Source organism: Podarcis erhardii (assembly GCF_964252035.2).
Source record: "Podarcis erhardii genome assembly, chromosome: 1".
Classification (NCBI taxonomy): Eukaryota; Metazoa; Chordata; class Lepidosauria; order Squamata; family Lacertidae; genus Podarcis; species Podarcis erhardii.
The window spans coordinates 134,653,468-134,673,852 of record NC_138497.1 but is presented as its reverse complement, the minus strand read 5'-3'; the positions used below and the strand labels follow the sequence as shown (position 1 = coordinate 134,673,852).

Below are 20,385 nucleotides of genomic sequence, written 5' to 3'. Positions count from 1 at the left end.
TGAGTAAACTCTTTTATACTTTTATAAAGACTGTGTCGTGTCTTGTATTTTAAGAGGGAACAAAGGGGAAATTACCAGAGTAATTATTATAGAGGTTCTAGCGAACCTGTGCAAGCGTTACCGTTGCGTACTTAAAGGGGAATGTCTATAAACTCTGCTGATATTTTGGGAACTTGTTAGTACAAGTTGGATAAGGATATAATTAGTCAATATATCCTCTCCTGCACCCCAGAACATTCCCACAAATAACACCTTAAACAAACAAACAAACAAACAAACAAAACCAATAAAACAATACAAACAAAAAACTGTAAAAATTACAAAAACAACAAAATCAAAAAAATTCCCCAAGCCCAACCAAACATCCACCCCACCCCACCCCCCACTTCTTCACAAGAATATCATGGGGGACTTTGTCAAAAGTCTTACTTAAATCAAGATATACTATATCCACAGCATTCCCCTGATCCACCAAGCTTGTAACTCTATAAAAAAGGAAATGAGATTTGTCTGACATACTTGTTTTTGAGAAATCCATGTTGGCTCTTAGTATCCTTTTTTTAAGTGCTCATAGAAGGACTGTTGAATTATCTGTGAGGAGGCAGCACCTGCCACCAGAAGTGATGCAGAGGGAAGACCACAAAGCCAAGCCCACTCCAAACAGCTGCCCCACAACCACCCCCCAAGTACAAGTGACTGGCAGTGGCAGCTGGTGGACTCTGGACTTGGTAGAGGTGCCTGGCAGCATGGCTAAGCTGTTCTATTTTTATCCTCCTCCTCCTCCTTTGCAAAGATACTGTGGGCACTTAAGAATTGCAGGTTTACAAATAATTAGCACTTAACTAAACTGAAAAGTCCCTTAGTTTGGTTTAGAAGGGGTCCCTGCTATCATAATTGCTTCTTCTTTGGGATTACACCCCCCCCCACTCTGGTTCTCTCCCTATTCTCCTCCTTTGCAAAGAAACAGTAGACTTTTAAACACTGCTGTTTTCTTAATGCCTTTCAAGCCACAATGACCGCATGTTGATCAGAAGTAAGGTCCACTTAATCTCATGCAGATTGCTTCATTTTATGTGTGTGTACAGGAATGCAGCCTGAATTGGTCAATCTTGAAGTCAGTCTTTTCTGCAATGGTGACCTGGCTTTGGCTCTCAGTAAAGCTGTGTCTTTTTTTCCTTTGGTCAATCTTAAAGCTGCCAAGGGGCGCGGGTGGCCCTGTGGTCTAAACCACTGAGCCTCTTGGGCTTGCCGATTGGAAGGTCAGTGGTTCAAATCCCCACGACGGGGTGAGGTCCCATTGCTTGGTCCCAGCTCCTGCCAACCTAAAGTTCGAAAGCAAGTCAAAAAGTGCAAGTAGCTAAATAGGTAACGCTCCGGTGGGAGGGTAAACGGCATTTCCATGCGCTGCTCTGGTTTTGGTGTTCCAGTGCACTAGAAGTGGTTTAGTCATATTGGGCACATGACCCGGAAACAAACGCCAGCTCACTTGGCCTGTAAAGCGAGATGAGAGCCGCAACCCCAGAGTCGTCTGTGACTGGACTTTACTGTCAGGGGTCCTTTATCTTTTCTTAAAGGTGCCACACAGGACTATTAACAAACTCCCCCCCATTCCCCCCCGACCCTGGGGCCCATTAGGGCAACCAGAGCAGAGCCTTACCAAGGGAAATGCCAAGCAGTTTTTAAAAAATGTTCTCATTGAAACTTCAGTGCCATGCTCTGTCCTGTCCCAGACATCTTCCTAATAAGAGAAGCTCACAGAGATATTTCTGTTAATCTCTTGTTCTCTGGCCTATCAACAGCCCATTGTCATTGCCTTTAGCTTCAGAAACTGCTTTGAGGATTGAACAATTAAGCGATACACACCTTGTTATTTATTTATCACTACTACTACTATTTATGAATAACCCAAGGCTATCTCTGGTATCTCAAATGTAGCAATGAAGCCACATTGTCAAACACAACCTTGCACATACCGCCTTCTAGTTTGGGTAGATACTCTTGGGTTGAATCCTTCTGTCAAAGTAACCTACTTTGAACTTGATTGTATGACTCAAGTTACAAATTTAGCACTTTCCATAGTTGTCGTGGAAAGCAGTGACTATACCATGAAATGAACCTTATATTTCTGAAGACAATGTAATCTTTCAGGAGCTAAGTAGCCTAAACAGTAATCGCTACTCAACATGTTTCTTGACATAAAAATAAAAGAGCAGACAAATTTAACAAATTAGTTTGGCAATGAAATATAGGGGATCCTTTTATTTTGAGAAAGAGGACCCTAATATTCATGTGAAATGTGCTATCAACCTTAGAAATAAGGTTAGTGCATTTAAGGTTCTTTATGAACCCGGCTTACCTTCATCAAATATGGTACAAAAATAGTCATTTCAGTTACAGTTAAGAGAGATATCAAGTAGGGAAAAAATAAACCATCCTATGCTTTTCCCTGCAGGCTGGAAGAATTCATGGACAACAAAGAAAACAGAGCTGAAAAGTAAGGACATGGGTGGGCTATGGCTTTGTATAAAAAACATGGATCCAGCTGGCTGCTAACATTTTATTTCTGAACACTTAGAATCTATATATTTTGCTCTTCCACTCCCACCTCCTCAGTCTACAGCTATTTTTCTGGAGACAGTTTGATAGAACACTCCCCTCAGCAGAGACTGGTAATCCGGCACTCTAAAAAGGTGCCTCTCTCCATAGGCCACATCGTACTCTCCCGCTTTCCCAGTGACCAGAACACGCACATTGGGCTCATTGGCTTGAGTGCCAACCACTAGTACATAGATTTCAAGCTCTGCCCGTCGAGCCTCTTGAACTGCCCTCTCAATGGCGCTGCTGGTGATGCCTTGAGAGTTGCCATCAGAGAAAATCAGAACTCTCTTCTTAGCTCCAGCACGGGCGGACTGCCGGTAGAGACCAGTGACAAAGCGGAGGGCTGCGTTCACGTCCGTGGCGTCATTCATGAATTCCATGCTGTCAATAGCATTAGCAACCACCGTGTAGTTCTGCTCAAACCGCACCTCCGCTTTCTGCTGGGCTTTGCCACTGTACTGGACAACAGAAATGCGCACAGCATCCTCCGAAGGCTTGGCTGCTGTCAGGAATCGTTCTGCAAGGCGCTTCACAAACGTCTTGGTGGTGTTGAAGTTGCGGCTCCCAACGCTGGTGGAGCTATCCACAAGGAGTGTGATATCAGCTGGGACAGCAAAAGAGACTGGAAAGAGAGGAGATAGGGGCTAACGACACTGCTGTAAATCTTTCAGAGTTGGGTATGTGTGCTGTGGTCAATACCAGCATAAAAAGGCAGGGCATGGGGATTGCTGTGTTGGTATACAAGGCATAGAGGTGTTAATCTCAGAACTAAGTTTTCTGGAAACTAAGTAGTACTTTTTTGGATGCAAAAGGAAACTGGACACCCCAAGAGGTACTGGTTATGGGCCCAGTATTGTATATTTCTGCGTATTTTTGAAGGATTGCGTTGGATTGTGATTTTGAGTTGAGTAGTATTTTTCTGAGTTAACTTCCTGGTAAGCACATGGTCCTTTGTTCCATTGTGCAGTGGGGATTAAGCAACCCCCCCCCTTCCCTCAGAGTTCACAGTGACACAAGGCAGTGAAGATTTGTTTTGAATTTTGAGATTTTTGAGATTTTGATTTTAAAATTTTGAGAAATTTTGAAATTTTGAAGAATTTTTCAAATTTTTGGATTTTAAGATGGCTAGAGCAGCTTTTGATAGTGATGCAAAGCTAGGAATGCCTGTGCTGAATGAACACAATTTCATACACTGGAAGCAGCGCTTGATAGCATGTTTAGATTATAAGCACATTTTGGAAGCTTTAAACCCTCAACCTACGGGATCGTCTGAGGAAGCTTTAGCCAAGATAAGTGCTTGGAAACGCATGAACAGCGAAGCTAGACACATAATTTTGAGTGGACTTCGTGATGAGCAGCTATCATTAATAAATAGTACAGATGATGCATCTCAAATCTTAAGAGATATTGAGCGCGTGTATGGAGAATCTAGCATAAACTGCTTCAGAAACCTGGTGTGTAAATTAACCAGAGTGAGGATGAATTCAAAAGAGGAATTCACAGAGCACATCAACAAGTTTACTGAGATTATTCAAAGAATTGATCTGACTCCCAAAGCTTTTGATGAAGATACAAAGATAGCATTTTTGTTATCATCACTTGGACCACGCTTTAGCGCATTTGTAAGTTTGATGGATCATAGACAAGGTCTGACTTTTAAAGACTTGATTGGTTATTTAAAAGAAGAATGCAGAGATAGAGCTGAATCTCCAGTGAGAAATGCTAGAAGCAAGGACAGCAGTTATGCATCTAGGCAATGTACAAAGTCCAAAGAGATGCCTAAGAAAGTGATTTGTTTCAATTGTAACAAAGAAGGACACATTGCTATCGTATACCCTTGACCGAAGAACGGTACACTCCTTCTATCTGGGATGGTCGTCCTCTTCCACCGAGCGCGCAGCTTCGGGAGGGACGCACATGGAGCGGTGAGGGAGGAAGGGGACACCCGCCTAGCCAGCCAGATCAGCCGAATCAACCCTGGCGATCAATGGGGTGACAGATGTCGCAGCCAGATCGCCCTCACATCCCTCCTTCTTCAGTCAGTGGAGTTAAAGCTTATTCGCTCCGCTATTGTGTCAGGCAATTCAGTAGATGCGATTATGGAACGCTTTAAATTACTTTCGGAAAGATTGAAACCCCATTTAACAACAGTGATACAAAGCGCCGCTACAAAGAGGGCAAAGGACGGAGCTAGCTGGTTCGACCTGGAGTGCAGGCAAACAAGGAGACAAATGAGAACAGCCTACCAGAGATATAGGAAATTAGGGACTGCTCCCCTACTTAATGCTTATATTTATCTGAGACGGTCTTACAAACAATTACTAAGGAGAAAGAAACTGGAAGCTGAAAGAGCCGCATGGCACAGTTTGGTTAAGGCATCACACGAGAAAGATACTACTTGCTTTTGGCGAACCATATCTGGTCTACTGGATCAGGAGCGTACTAATTCCATCTGTACAGTGGAACCAATGGAGTGGTTGCGCCATTTTCAATCTCTGTTCTATGACCAGGAAGCCCAACATTACAAACTATGCATTCAATTGGAGGACCTACCTCATTGGCCACCAGTAACTGTAAAGGAAGTTGAGAACTTAATCGCACAATTAAAGAACAACAAGGCCCCAGGGAATGATTACATCCCTGCCGAACTTCTGAAGTCCAACATTGGCTGGTGGGCCCCCCTGCTGGCGTCTTTATTCTCTTGGATCGACTCAACGGGCTTACTCCCAGATGGTTGGACTGAGGCAATAGTTATTCCAATCTATAAAAAAGGACCTATGCCAGACCCGGCGAGCTATAGACCAATCAGCCTTCTGCCTATACCCAGCAAACTATATGCCAAACATCTTTATATTAAGCTAACTAGCTGGCTGGAAACTGAAGCTATTCTAGCGGAAGAGCAAGCGGGTTTCAGACAAGGCAGATCCACCATAGACCATTGCTTCACCCTAGCCTATTTAATTGACAAATATGCCAAAAAAACCCGTGGGGTGCTATATGCAGCCTTTATCGATCTAAAGGCTGCTTTCGATTCAATTCCACGTGCAAGACTCTGGGATAAATTGAGCACATCAAGTATAGACAAAAGACTATTATTTCTGATCAGCTGTTTATATAAAGACACGGTGCTGCATGTAAGAACTTCGTTAAATGGCCATCTTATAGGACCAGTTCCTGTCAGCAAGGGGGTCAAGCAAGGTTGCATCCTGGCCCCAGTTCTATTCAACTTTTACATCAATGATATGGTTAACTGTTTGTCATCTCCGGACTTCCACGCCCCCAAACTGGCTGACAAATCAATATCAGTACTTTTGTATGCTGATGATGCGATACTCCTATCTCGAACAAGAATAGGCTTAAATAGGCTCATAGGTGAACTTTCAGCATACTGCAGGAGAGAGCAACTGGCAATAAACTATCAGAAAACCAAAATTATGGTTTTTGCAAGGAAACACAGACAGTACAGCTGGAGGATGGATAACCAGACAATTGAACAGGTTAAAGCCTTCAAATATCTGGGCATCGTTTTCCAGTCGACTGGGTCCTGGGATGTCCATCAAAAATGTGCCAAAGAAAAAGCAGCTCAAAGTATTAAGATGCTGTCCCGCTTCTTTTACACGAAGGGGGGCAGATACATCCCAGCAGCCCTTGAAGTTTTTCAAGCAAAACCTCTGGCGCAGTTACTGTATGGGGCACAAATCTGGACGGGGAACCACTGCTCCAGTCTTGAAACTGTTCAGTCTAAATTCCTAAGGCAGATATTTGGCGTCCCCACCTGTGTTCCAAACGCAGCATTACGACTCGAGGCCTGCCTTCCATCTGTAGAAACTCAGACCTGGCAAAGAACATTCAACTATTGGCTTCGTCTTAATCTAAATCCACCTGGTCTACTGCCTCTAGTAATGCAAGACCCTCACAAAAGCAAGTGGTTCAAAACTGTGCATCAAAAACTCCTTACATGCGGTTTGCATTCACAGTCCCTACTATCAATGGGCCTCATTAAAGCAAAGAGTCTAATAGGCCAGCGCCTGAAAGACATTGAACGGCAAAACAACCTGACTATCTTAAAGAAACTGTGCCCATGGTATACCTACTCTCCCCCTTCTCATTTTGACTCCCCAGCTTCATATCTGTTTAAATTAACCATCCCAAAATACAGACGTGCCTTTACATTGGCTAGATGGGATGTTCTTCCTTCTGCCGTACTCGAAGGTCGTTATCAAAAGACTCCATTTGAAAAACGTCTCTGCCCATGTGGAGATGGTAACACGGAAACAGTGTCCCACGTCCTCCTATCCTGCCCCATTTACAAAGACCTAAGGAATGAGATTATTACTCCACTCATTCTCTCCAACCCCGGCCGCTCACCAGACATTACACTGTATTTCCTCTTATCTGATACGGATAGTCAGATAACAGAGAAGGTCGCGAGGTACATCGAGAGAGCTGTGAAATTGAGGGCCACCATCTGAGTGACAGACTTGTTCATCTGACGGACCTCCTTTTGCCTGCTCTTTTCTTCTTTTTATTCTTATTTTTATTTTTAATTCTTGTATAGCTGTGGCCTGTTGGCTTTGCTAATAAAGTTTTGATCTGATCTGACACATTGCAAAGAATTGCAGGGCTCCTAAAGCCAAGAAACCCCACCCCTTTCAGCCAAAAGGAGAAAAGAAGGGGAAATGTGAATGCACATGGCTACTGCAAGAAAGGAATTTAGCTGTCCAGAATCGTGAAAATAGACGTAATAAATGGATAATTGATTCAGGTGCCAGCTCACATTTTTCATATAAAGAGGACTATTTTAATGAGATAAATGATGAAGAAGGATCTGAAATTGAAATTGCAGATGGCAACATTGTTAAAGCAAAAGGTGCAGGTTCCATGAGTCTGAAATGCAATATAAACAATGAATGCATTGAGAACACAATCTCTAGAGTTTTGTATGTTCCAGAGCTGAGCTGCAATTTAATCAGCGTGTCCACTTTGGACAAGAAAGGTTTCCAGATCACATTTGGAAATGGAGAATGTAAAGTGACTAGAAATGGCAAAGTGTTTGCTCGAGCAAAGCTAATCAATGGTGCATATGAGCTTGATGTTTCAGAGAATCAGTCTGCAAAAGTGGCACATTCCAGCCAGAAGGATGAAGCAGATCTGGACCTATGGCACAGAAGGCTTGGACATAGAGACACCAACGTCATTCTGGATCTACAGAAAAGAGATCTTGTAAGAGGTTTGCAGGTAAAGCAGAGCGACAAAGCTCCAGCAAAGTGCATAAGCTGTATTACTGAGAAGGCTGTAAAACCTTCATTTCCACGTTGTGCAGAACAAAGAAGCAACAAAGTGCTTGACATAGTGCACACTGACATATGTGGACCCATGAATGTTCCCTCACTGGGAAAGAATAGATATATTTTAATATTTCTGGATGACTTTTCAAGATTTTGTGTTGTATATTTCCTCAAAGAGAAGAGTGAGACAGTGGACAAGTTCCAGGAATACATTGCCATGGTCAAGAATAAATTCCAAAGAGCTCCAGCTGTGTTAATGAGTGACAATGGAGGTGAGTACTGCTCAAATGAAATGCAGGCTCTCCTGGCCAAGGAAGGAATTGCACACGTAACCACAATTCCTTACACACCACAGCAGAATGCCATAGCTGAGAGAAAGTTTAGGTCCATTATGGACATGACAAGGTGCATGCTAAAGGATGCATGTTTGCCACAGAAGCTGTGGGCCGAAGGAGTGTACACGTCGGTCTATTTGCAGAACAGACTGCCAACTAAAGGTGCAGAGCGCACACCATTTGAACTTTGGCATGGGAAAGCTCCCAATCTGTCGCACATACGTGTGTTTGGAAGTCCGTGTTACTTCCACGTGCCCAAGGAACACAGACACAAGCTTGACTCCAGGGCAAAAGCAGGTATCCTTGTGGGATATGCCTCTGGAGGCAAAGGATACAGAATTATGGACTTACAAACTGGTAAGACAAATGCATACCATGCGGTTTATTTTGATGAATATGGAAAAGTAGACACTAGGAACACTGTTGTGGATTCTTCAGATGAGTCAGAAAGGACTCAAGAATTTGTATATTTCCCTTTTGAGACCCCACAAAGTAATAATCTGCCTTCAAGTGTTACAGCGCCCCCTACAGGCAACGCACCAGAAGACGCAGAGGACCAGAACCCTGGCGGCACCAGAGACGAAGATGAGGACTCAGATGGGGACATGCCTGCGTTGGAGGAGGATGAGGAAGCTGATGCGGTCGCAGAGCCAGAGGTCAGGCGCTCGTCCAGAACCAACAAAGGTGTCCCACCATTACAGTTGTCCTACTTTGCAGGGTCGGCGTTTCCACAGGAACCTTCCACTTGGGAAGAGATACAGGAGATGCCAGCTGCAGAAGCCAGTCTCTGGAGGAAGGCCACGCAGGAGGAAATGGATGCACTGCATCAGAACAAGACCTGGACACTCACTGAGCTGCCTCCCGGTAAGAAGGCCATTGGCAGTAAATGGGTTTTCAAGGTTAAGAAGGGGTCAGAAGGAGAAGTGCAGCGCTACAAAGCTAGACTTGTAGCACAGGGATTTTCACAGCGTTTTGGTGAAGATTATGATGAAGTTTTTGCACCAACCGTGAGGTACAGCAGCGTAAGAATGCTTCTGAGCATTGCAGCCTCCAAGAAAATGAGAGTGAAACACATAGACATTGCTACCGCTTTTCTACATGGGCAGATTTCTGAAGAAATTTATATGAAACAGCCCAAAGGTTTTGTAAAACCACATGAGGCACATTTAGTGTGCAAACTCCAGAAAGGACTTTACGGACTTAAACAGGCTGCTAGAGCCTGGAACCAGAAGTTGCATAAAATGCTGATGCAACTTGGGTACAAGCAAGGCGACGCTGATAAGTGCTTGTACAGTAAGTCAAATAATGGACAATTCTCATATATCTTAGCTTTTGTTGATGACCTGATTATTGCCACAGCAAGTGAGAAAGACTATACACAGATAGTAAAACACCTTAGCAAAGAGGTGGAGGTCAAGGAGCTAGGAGATGTCCAGTACTACCTCGGGATCCAGGTGGAAAGAGAAGAGGACGGCTCATTTCTTCTCAGCCAAAGACAGAAGATCCACGAGCTAATTGAGCACATGCAGATGCAAGACGCACATCCAGTTGCTACACCGATGGCTACTGACTTCCTGAAGAATCAGCAGGATTCGAAGCAGTTGCCAGACAACAATGACTACAGGTCGGCGATTGGTAAACTTTTGTATTTAGTTACCACATGTAGACCTGACTTAGCTAATGCTGTGGGGATTCTTAGCAGAAAAGTGAATTCTCCCACTGAGCATGATTGGGCAGGTGTAAAGAGGGTGGTGCGATATTTGAAGGGTACCATTAATTGTAAATTAAGGTTACCAGCCGTCAGAGACCCTAAGTTGGTTGGGTATACTGATGTGGATTGGGCTGGGGATAATGCTGATTATAAATCAACAAGTGGTCATGTTTTCATGTTTGGTGATGGACCTGTTTCATGGGGCAGTTATAAACAGAGCTGTGTAGCATTATCTTCCACAGAATCAGAATACGTTGCAGCAACAGAAGCCTGCAGAGAGATCGCCTGGCTTGATCAACTCATAAAGGACTTTGGGTTGGTGAGAAAAGGGCCTGTCAGCTTGCTAGAGGACAATCAAAGTTGCCTGAAGCTGACGCAGAGTGAGAAGTTCCTGGCCAGAACAAAACACATTGGGGTTAAATACCACTACATACGCCAGATGATCCAGGATGGACTTGTGGAACTATCCTACTGCAGCACCCAAGAGATGACTGCTGACATCCTGACGAAACCCCTACCAAGAGAGAGTTTCCAGAATCTACGTGTGAAGCTGGGACTCTGGGTGGTTGAATAAAGTTGTTTATGTTTTGTGTATGTTGTATTGCCTGAGAAGGGGTATGTGGGATGTAAACACAGGAGCAGTCACTGACAACATTCCTAGAGTGTACATGTTAGAACATGGGGAGGGATGTCTGTCCAGCAAGCAGGTAAACTTCCTGGGGACGGACTTCCTCCGCATGTGACCAGAGGTGGGTGTGGCCTCACCTGTGCAGATAATGATAAAAGCACAGGGCAGGCAGCCATTCTCTCTCTTGCCTCTTGCCTCTCTGCCATCTTCATCTTCTGAAGGAGCAACATGCCCTCTTGGCTCCCAGCCAAGAGAGGACAGTAATCTTTGGGATTACACCCCCCCCCACTCTGGTTCTCTCCCTATTCTCCTCCTTTGCAAAGAAACAGTAGACTTTTAAACACTGCTGTTTTCTTAATGCCTTTCAAGCCACAATGACCGCATGTTGATCAGAAGTAAGGTCCACTTAATCTCATGCAGATTGCTTCATTTTATGTGTGTGTACAGGAATGCAGCCTGAATTGGTCAATCTTGAAGTCAGTCTTTTCTGCAATGGTGACCTGGCTTTGGCTCTCAGTAAAGCTTTGCTTGGCACTAAGTCTACTGTCCTTTTGGTACCAGGTGAAAACCTTTACGCTCTCCACACCTTTTCAATTTCCTTTTGCAAATTGGATTTTATCTTGTTACTCTGCTGCTGTGTCTTTTTTTCCTTATTGTTGCAAATTTTAAGATTGACCTTTGGTCAATCTTAAAGCTGCCAAGGGACGCGGGTGGCCCTGTGGTCTAAACCACTGAGCCTCTTGGGCTTGCCGATTGGAAGGTCAGTGGTTCAAATCCCCACGACGGGGTGAGGTCCCATTGCTTGGTCCCAGCTCCTGCCAACCTAAAGTTCGAAAGCAAGTCAAAAAGTGCAAGTAGCTAAATAGGTAACGCTCCGGTGGGAGGGTAAACGGCATTTCCATGCGCTGCTCTGGTTTTGGTGTTCCATTGCACTAGAAGTGGTTTAGTCATATTGGGCACATGACCCGGAAACAAACGCCAGCTCACTTGGCCTGTAAAGCGAGATGAGAGCCGCAACCCCAGAGTCGTCTGTGACTGGACTTTACTGTCAGGGGTCCTTTATCTTTTCTTAAAGGTGCCACACAGGACTATTAACAAACTCCCCCCCATTCCCCCCCGACCCTGGGGCCCATTAGGGCAACCAGAGCAGAGCCTTACCAAGGGAAATGCCAAGCAGTTTTTAAAAAATGTTCTCATTGAAACTTCAGTGCCATGCTCTGTCCTGTCCCAGACATCTTCCTAATAAGAGAAGCTCACAGAGATATTTCTGTTAATCTCTTGTTCTCTGGCCTATCAACAGCCCATTGTCATTGCCTTTAGCTTCAGAAACTGCTTTGAGGATTGAACAATTAAGCGATACACACCTTGTTATTTATTTATCACTACTACTACTATTTATGAATAACCCAAGGCTATCTCTGGTATCTCAAATGTAGCAATGAAGCCACATTGTCAAACACAACCTTGCACATACTACTTGTGCAACTTTTTCTTGTAACTTAAGAACTGAAACAAATCAATTTCCCTCCTACCAAAACTGTGGAAAACAATTTATTTGAACAAATTTTCAAAGTGAACATCTGTCAGTAAATCACAGGAATAAAATAAAATGAAGTGGTAAAATGAATATTGGTGAAAAAACAATAAAAGGCGCAGTGTTAAAAACAATTTCCTGTTTTGAAAAGAAAGGACACTGAAATCATAGCAAGAGCACCATTGGAAACACTGGATGAAATCTGTCCAAACCAGTTCCTAAATTCAATGTCTCTTTCATGAGTTGATGTGTAAACATAGGAACAATGTAAAACCTCAGGCTTTGAGGCATGGCAGGGGTAGCACCGACATGGACTTCATGTTGGCTGGAGATGGCCCTCCAAAGCCAAAAGGCCCAAACTCACGGCATAGGCTTTCAGGTTTTGTTTAAACTGGAATATCACTTTTGCAAATCTCAGCGCTCACCCACAATTTCTTCTGCTTGTCCCATAATTTCTAGGTACAGCTCCAAGTGGTTCTCCTTTTGTCCTGCCGCTTCCCTGTGGAAACCTGCTGCTTACTGCTGAATCAGAACAAACATAAATCTTCAGAAAGCCCAATTCATGTTTGTTCTGATTCAGCAGTAAACTGGGGGTTTTCCCAGGGAAGGCAGTGGGACGAAAGAAAAACCTCTCGGACCCGTGCCTAGGAATCACAGGACAAACAGCAATGTGGATGAGCCCTCAAGTTCATCATGTATGAACAACATCAGCTTCCTTCATCCCGCCTTCTAGTTTGGGTAGATACTCTTGGGTTGAATCCTTCTGTCAAAGTAACCTACTTTGAACTTGATTGTATGACTCAAGTTACAAATTTAGCACTTTCCATAGTTGTCGTGGAAAGCAGTGACTATACCATGAAATGAACCTTATATTTCTGAAGACAATGTAATCTTTCAGGAGCTAAGTAGCCTAAACAGTAATCGCTACTCAACATGTTTCTTGACATAAAAATAAAAGAGCAGACAAATTTAACAAATTAGTTTGGCAATGAAATATAGGGGATCCTTTTATTTTGAGAAAGAGGACCCTAATATTCATGTGAAATGTGCTATCAACCTTAGAAATAAGGTTAGTGCATTTAAGGTTCTTTATGAACCCGGCTTACCTTCATCAAATATGGTACAAAAATAGTCATTTCAGTTACAGTTAAGAGAGATATCAAGTAGGGAAAAAATAAACCATCCTATGCTTTTCCCTGCAGGCTGGAAGAATTCATGGACAACAAAGAAAACAGAGCTGAAAAGTAAGGACATGGGTGGGCTATGGCTTTGTATAAAAAACATGGATCCAGCTGGCTGCTAACATTTTATTTCTGAACACTTAGAATCTATATATTTTGCTCTTCCACTCCCACCTCCTCAGTCTACAGCTATTTTTCTGGAGACAGTTTGATAGAACACTCCCCTCAGCAGAGACTGGTAATCCGGCACTCTAAAAAGGTGCCTCTCTCCATAGGCCACATCGTACTCTCCCGCTTTCCCAGTGACCAGAACACGCACATTGGGCTCATTGGCTTGAGTGCCAACCACTAGTACATAGATTTCAAGCTCTGCCCGTCGAGCCTCTTGAACTGCCCTCTCAATGGCGCTGCTGGTGATGCCTTGAGAGTTGCCATCAGAGAAAATCAGAACTCTCTTCTTAGCTCCAGCACGGGCGGACTGCCGGTAGAGACCAGTGACAAAGCGGAGGGCTGCGTTCACGTCCGTGGCGTCATTCATGAATTCCATGCTGTCAATAGCATTAGCAACCACCGTGTAGTTCTGCTCAAACCGCACCTCCGCTTTCTGCTGGGCTTTGCCACTGTACTGGACAACAGAAATGCGCACAGCATCCTCCGAAGGCTTGGCTGCTGTCAGGAATCGTTCTGCAAGGCGCTTCACAAACGTCTTGGTGGTGTTGAAGTTGCGGCTCCCAACGCTGGTGGAGCTATCCACAAGGAGTGTGATATCAGCTGGGACAGCAAAAGAGACTGGAAAGAGAGGAGATAGGGGCTAACGACACTGCTGTAAATCTTTCAGAGTTGGGTATGTGTGCTGTGGTCAATACCAGCATAAAAAGGCAGGGCATGGGGATTGCTGTGCTGGTATACAAGGCATAGAGGTGTTAATCTCAGAACTAAGTTTTCTGGAAACTAAGTAGTACTTTTTTGGATGCAAAAGGAAACTGGACACCCCAAGAGGTACTGGTTGTTTCTGAGCCAGACTCCTTTTGTGCCCCCTTTCTCGGGGCTTTCCAGGCCTGTGTCCAAGCAGGGTTCTTTTTGTCCTGGCATTTTCCTTCCCCTGGGAAAACCCACATTCTATGGCTGAATCAGAGCAAGCAGCAATCAGGTTTGCTCCATTTCAGTGGGAAATGCAGGTTTCTGGTGGCCCTGGTGTGCAATGGCACAGAATAGTTGAAACACAGAGCTTGTTTCAAATTATGGTGCTCCTCAGGTGAATGGTCAGTGTCCTGAGGAAAAGGAGTAAGGTAAATAGCAGTCGCTAAGGCAACTTCAAGATTATGTGGAGCACAGAAATTCTCAACTCATAAACACAACTTTGTAAAAAGAGTACTCACTTGGGCAGGTGTAGTCCGGGCATTTCTTTTCTATAAAACAAACGAAACAACGTCACACTAAACCCTTCTCTTCATTTACAATCAATGTTCAACGCCAAAAGTCCACTCCCCCTGCTTGGTGGGCACCGATGCAGGCTGGCGCTCCCCCTGCCCTCCATAATCTGGGGGAAAAGGCCCCTTGGGGCTGCTTCCTGGGAAGGAAAGGAGGTCCTGGGCCAAGCTTGCTGCCAGGAAGTAGATCTTGCCTGCTCACTCAACTGGCCAATCACAAGGGTGCAAGGGGGTGGGCCATTCCTCGGGGGGGGGGGTTGTCAGTCCACTTCCTGGGCATATAAAGAAGGCCCGTGGCTTCTCTTGGCAGCCACTTTGCTGGATTTCCCACGCCCTCCCTATTTGGCTGACATGTGCTGCGCTGATTGACCTTGCAATGGCTTTGTCGGTAGCTGTATTTGGGACCAGGTTGGAATTTTCCCACTTGGCAAAGGGGCTCCAGCTCTCTGGCTTTGGCCACCCTCATAGCAGTCATCACAAGTATGCTGGACCCACCCATGGCTGTTTTCCTTCTGCATTCACCTTACAAATGACCTTGGTAGAGATGGCAGATATGGATTCTACAGGGCCACTTCATCTCTTCAAATTGTGTGGGTCACTAAAGTAGTACTAGCAGAATGTGCTGTTAAATAAACTCTGGCATTTAAGACAAACTTATGTGGTCATTTCTCCACTCATCAACTGTTTTGTGGCATTCATTGTGTTGAGAAGCTGGATCGACCACCTCCTTCAATACCAGCTCATAATTAGGCTCTCAGCAACCAAATTGTGTCACCTACCTTTGCAGATCTGAGAGGTAACATTCTGCAGGAAATTGTCATCCAGCAGCAAAGCAAAGTTTTCTTGATAAACAGAGATGCCCCCACAGGAAATAGTTGACAATTGCTCAGTGTTTGCTGGTTTGTTGGAAATATCACCGATACCCAGGGGAACCACCTAGAAGTTGACAGGTATATGTAAGGCTTATACTCAATGATTCCACATTAGCTAGTCCTCAGGTGCCCCAAGTGGGGATCAAGGGGGATAAAATGAAATAACAAGAATAATATAGGGAATATATTGGTCTGGGGGAAGACAAAATTCTTCTTTACTGGATAATCCAGTGTTAATCGAGACACAGTTTATCTTTTATCAACATTGTGGCAAGTAAAGGGAAACTACCCTGTTGTGAAGAACAGAGATCCTGCTGCGCCAAGTTTTCTTTTGATATTTCCCAGCCCTGCTTGCCTTGGTAAATATCACACAAAACCCATTCATAAGCTTATTTAGGATCCTTCTAAGTCTGTTTTGTTAGAACTTTCTTATACTTCCCACTGGTCTTCTAAAGTGCTAAGAATTACCAATGGGTATCAACATTCACTGAATTTCTGACATCTGAATTGTGATCACTGCAGGATCTCTTCAGTAAAAGACATAAATTTCAGTCTGGAGTTGCCCTTCGCTACACAGCCGTCTCAGGGCTCCTTCACACTCCCCTTGTCCCATGCCTAGAAAGCAGGGCTCTGAAGGGTTTCCTGCTTGTCCTGTGTTTTCTAGGCACGGGTCTCACCAGTTTTCTATTTCTCCAGGGAAACCAGCTCTTTACCACTGAATTGGAGCAAACTTCACTCTGCCAAAAACTCAATAAAGAGCAGGTTTTCCTGGGTGAAAACGACAAGATGAGCAGAATTGTGAAGAAACCCTTAGGCAGCTTGCGCTCCACTGCCCGCACAAGTGCTGGTTTCCTCCTGGCTTAACCAAAGTCACTGACCCAAACTTTTCTCAATAGGAAGACACACCTTGACCCAATAAGGCTTTCCTATCCCTCCTCCTGCCCTCCATATAATATTGATTTCACCTGGGTCTTGCTTTCACAGAGAACGTTGAGTGGTGTTTGGTCCCGAAGTACATCGGACCGTCCGTCTGTGATGACTATGACCACTCTTTTCTCAGAGGGAAAGCGCCGCAGCAAGTTATCCTTGGTGAACTGAAGTGCCTCCCCAGTATATGTGCCACCAGCAATCCAGTGCAGGTTTTTCACAGCTCTGCAAAGCAAGCAGCATTGAGTTTCAGTGCCAGCTCCTCTTCTGACAGAGAAATCTAGACCTGCCTCCCAGCTCTTTCCTTATTCTTGGTTTGCCTCCCCTGTTAAGTCTGGTTTACTTGCTGTTCCTTCCAGAAAATCTAAAGCACTTACCATGAACAAACCAAATAATTTTTGTGGTAGCAATGTGAGAAAGTGATGTAATCTTACTAATTTGCATAGGAAGTACAAAAATATATTCTGAGGAAGTTCTCATGTACTCTCAATTGGCAATGTATCAGTCAATCAATGTATCCCAAACCAAGGTAATCAATTGCTTTATTGGTTTGTTGTTGTTTAGTTGTGTCCGACTCTTTGTGACCCCATGGACCAGAGCACGCCAGGCACTCCTGCCATCCACTGCCTCCTGCAGTTTGGTCAGACTCATGTTCGTAGCTTTGGGAACACTGTCCAACCATCTCATCCTCTGTCATCCCCTTTTCCTTGTGCCCTCAATCTTTCCCAACATCAGGGTCTTTTCCACGGAGTCTTCTCTTCTCATGAGGTGGCCAAAGTATTGGAGCCTCAGCTTCACGATCTGTCCTTCCAGTGAGCAGCTTTATTGGTTAGTTATCTTCAAAGCATTCATGGCAGAGCAGAGCTTTCCAAACTTTTTATGCTGGTGACACACTTTTTAGACATGCATCATTTTACAACACAGTAATTCAGTTTTCCTAGCAAACCGGAGTCTAAACCACCCCCTTTCCTGTCCTGGGAGGAGAGCGGTGAGTGTTTGCGTGACACACCTACACACTGCAGCAGACACACTAATGTGTTGCAATGCACAGTTTGGAAAGCTCTGTGGTAGAGAGTTAATTTGAACAGCATGTCTGTAGATTAGAAATCGGAGGAGGTGGGGAGTACTTTTTAAATTCTCAATTTTTGCAGCAAAACTCCATTCAGTTAGTGATTTCTTGGCACCTCTCAAATGGAGGCAAAATCAACATATTACTATGGGAGCATAGAGGTGGCTGGAGTGTTCCTATCCAGTGGCGCAAGGTGATAATAAATAGTGAGCAAAATCCTAATAATACAGAGATTTATGTGTGCACATCAGTGACTTTTGTATAACAAAGACACCTGACTCGACAGGGAAATTCAAGGTAAAGAGGGATGGGAGGTGTTGGATGAGTTGAAGGCAGGTGATCTCTTCCCGAAAACACCCAGATCAGCCTTAAGATTCTTAGAAGAAATATATTCCAATCAGATAATTTCCCAGAAGAAGGAAGCATCTTGGTCCCAATGCATTAAGCATCAGGTGGCAATTCTGTTTAACCATCATTTTGCTAATGTGCCCTAGAATTCCACTTGGCATATCTGTGGCAGAAGACATGTTGGTCTGTCTCTTATCATGTAATGATCAAGATGATCTGCTACAATGGTCATTTCCCCCCAGTTTTAGAGTCACTGATACAATGCTCCTAAATACAATCCTTTAGTGTTTCTTCCTATCAGAGTGCAAGGCAGACATTTACTTGACAAAGTAACTTGAGTGCAATTTAGTTATGCCTTTAGGATGAGAGCTAAACCTGGCCATGCCTTGGTGACCTCAGGGGCTGTACTGCCACAATTATTGCTTGTGCAATGAGACCCAGGGTAGTGGCTCATATTGAGTGTGCTTAGGGCTAAGCATTCCTGCAATAAGGTATTCAGATACCTGAAAAACATCCCACAGAGGTGCCACATATAAAACTGAGCACAATAACCCCTCTCTAACTCCCAATTATCTGACCTAAACTTACTCCTTAAAGGCTCCAATGTTATCAATGTTGCTATCTCCCAAGGCCACCAGTTCCTGGGTGTTGTCATGGCTGTACTGCACGACACCAACGTTGGTCTCCCCTGGTCTAAACTGTTAAGAGAAAAGTTAAACACCAAATGATGTTTTTCAGTCCATGTATTATCATAAACAAAGACACCAAGAACAGTTTATAACATCTAGGAACTTGTAACGGCAGCATCCTGTCTCTGGGTGAGGTTCTGGAGGTAGTTGATTTTGACAATGCTCGGAAACTTGAAAGTATCTCAGTTGTTTTATGATAACATGCATTAAACATACATTGCTGGGGGGGGGGGTACATGTGATGTTTGCAAGTCTTACCGTCACTTTTTCATCCTTGATAAGCCTGTCAATGACCTTGACAATGAAATCCTTAGCAATCTGGAAGTTCTGCAGGCCAATGCTCTCTGAACTGTCCAGCACAAACAGAACATCACCAGGAAGACACTTGCATTCTGTAACAGAGCACAGAACCACACAATAGAAACATTCGTGGAAGTATGAAGGCTTTCTTTCAGATGCTGAACAACCCAAGGGAACCAACTACAACAGCAGTAACAGTAAAAGCTATACTTCTTGCCAAATGCTAAGTTTAGCTTAGAATCCAAACTATGGTTTGCACTGCTAACATTACAGGCAAATCATTGTTTAGAGATTATTAATATTTTCCTTGCTCAACACTCCAGTGTCTGGATAAAATCTGAAGGCAGAGCAGCAGCTGTAACTATGATTTGACCAGTCATGCCAAATCATACTTAGTATAACCACAGTTTGCAAATCTACCTCAAATATTGGTTTTTGTTTCTGATTTGCCAGTTGCAAACCACTGTTAGTTAATTTAGATATTATACTGCACTGTAAGCTTCTTTAACCATGATTTGTGTGATGACATAATTTAGAGTATGTTTACATGGTTTTTTTTACACAGAATCCCTATTACAATGTGAGAGAACATGTAAACTCACACTAAACCAGAGCTTCATCTTCATCCTCTCAGAATGTCATATTTTGCTATAAAATACATTTAAATAAATGCCCTTAGGACTGCAACTCAAGTCTGATAAAGTAGCAGTTTGAAAGAAAAATAAGAATTGCCCTAATGCCTTTATAAAATCTTATACACCCAGATGTAATTCAAGAGAACTTATTTAACTTTCAGTGGTTCTGTCTGGGCCACCAGAACAGATATAAGTGCATCATAGGAACATCCTTGCAAAGGCTAAGGCAACGAAAGAAAGGATGATTCTGAGTTATTTACTCACTTACTGAAAGGGCTGCACATGCATCTCTGGGATACCAGCAAGGTTGTGTAGATGATGTGGGCATTTTTTATGTGATGGCCAATGCTATGGAAGCACAATAACTTAAGATTGTAGCAGTAAACAGCTATAGCAGAAGGCCATAAAATGGAGACAGTGACAAGGGGTCTTAGAGGAGCAGCAGCAACAACAGCATTTGAAGAGTAAGCTTCCTCCATCTGAATCTTGTGACAATTTTTTAAATGAAAATGCAATAATGTTGTTAAAGAAACTGCAAAAATGACACTCACCGCAGCAAGCTAGAAGAGAGAAAGAAAACAAACAAATATGCTGAGAATCTACTTCAAACTCACTGTGACTCTAAAGAGCACTGAAATTAAATATCAATATGAGGATGTTGAAAACTTTCTCCCTGATAGTAGGTAAACTTTGAGATGATTTTCATATCCCAGATGTTTTCTTTTTCAAATCCAGCATATGCTACTTAGCAAAAAGTAAAGAGGGAAGTATAATAAAAATGCTGAAGGACATTTCAGCGGGAACACATATTTTGGGATTGTTTGACATCCCTGACTGCAA

At 43.7% G+C, this 20,385-nt stretch overlaps 1 protein-coding gene across 1 annotated transcript in view; it reads right to left on the bottom strand.

Moving 5' to 3' along the window:
* Nucleotides 1-12,095: 12,095 nt before the first annotated feature.
* COL6A1 (collagen type VI alpha 1 chain) overlaps nt 12,096-20,385 on the bottom strand; it is a 48,826-nt gene continuing 40,536 nt past the window's right edge. The window contains exons 29-35 of the mRNA XM_081850354.1: nt 20,097-20,105; nt 18,869-19,002; nt 18,510-18,619; nt 16,543-16,729; nt 15,485-15,641; nt 14,655-14,684; nt 12,096-14,064 (exon numbers count right to left, since the gene is read on the bottom strand). Of these exons, the coding sequence (XP_081706480.1) occupies nt 13,454-14,064; nt 14,655-14,684; nt 15,485-15,641; nt 16,543-16,729; nt 18,510-18,619; nt 18,869-19,002; nt 20,097-20,105 (1,238 nt within the window). The 3' untranslated portion in view covers nt 12,096-13,453. The remainder of the gene's footprint in view (nt 14,065-14,654; nt 14,685-15,484; nt 15,642-16,542; nt 16,730-18,509; nt 18,620-18,868; nt 19,003-20,096; nt 20,106-20,385) is intronic.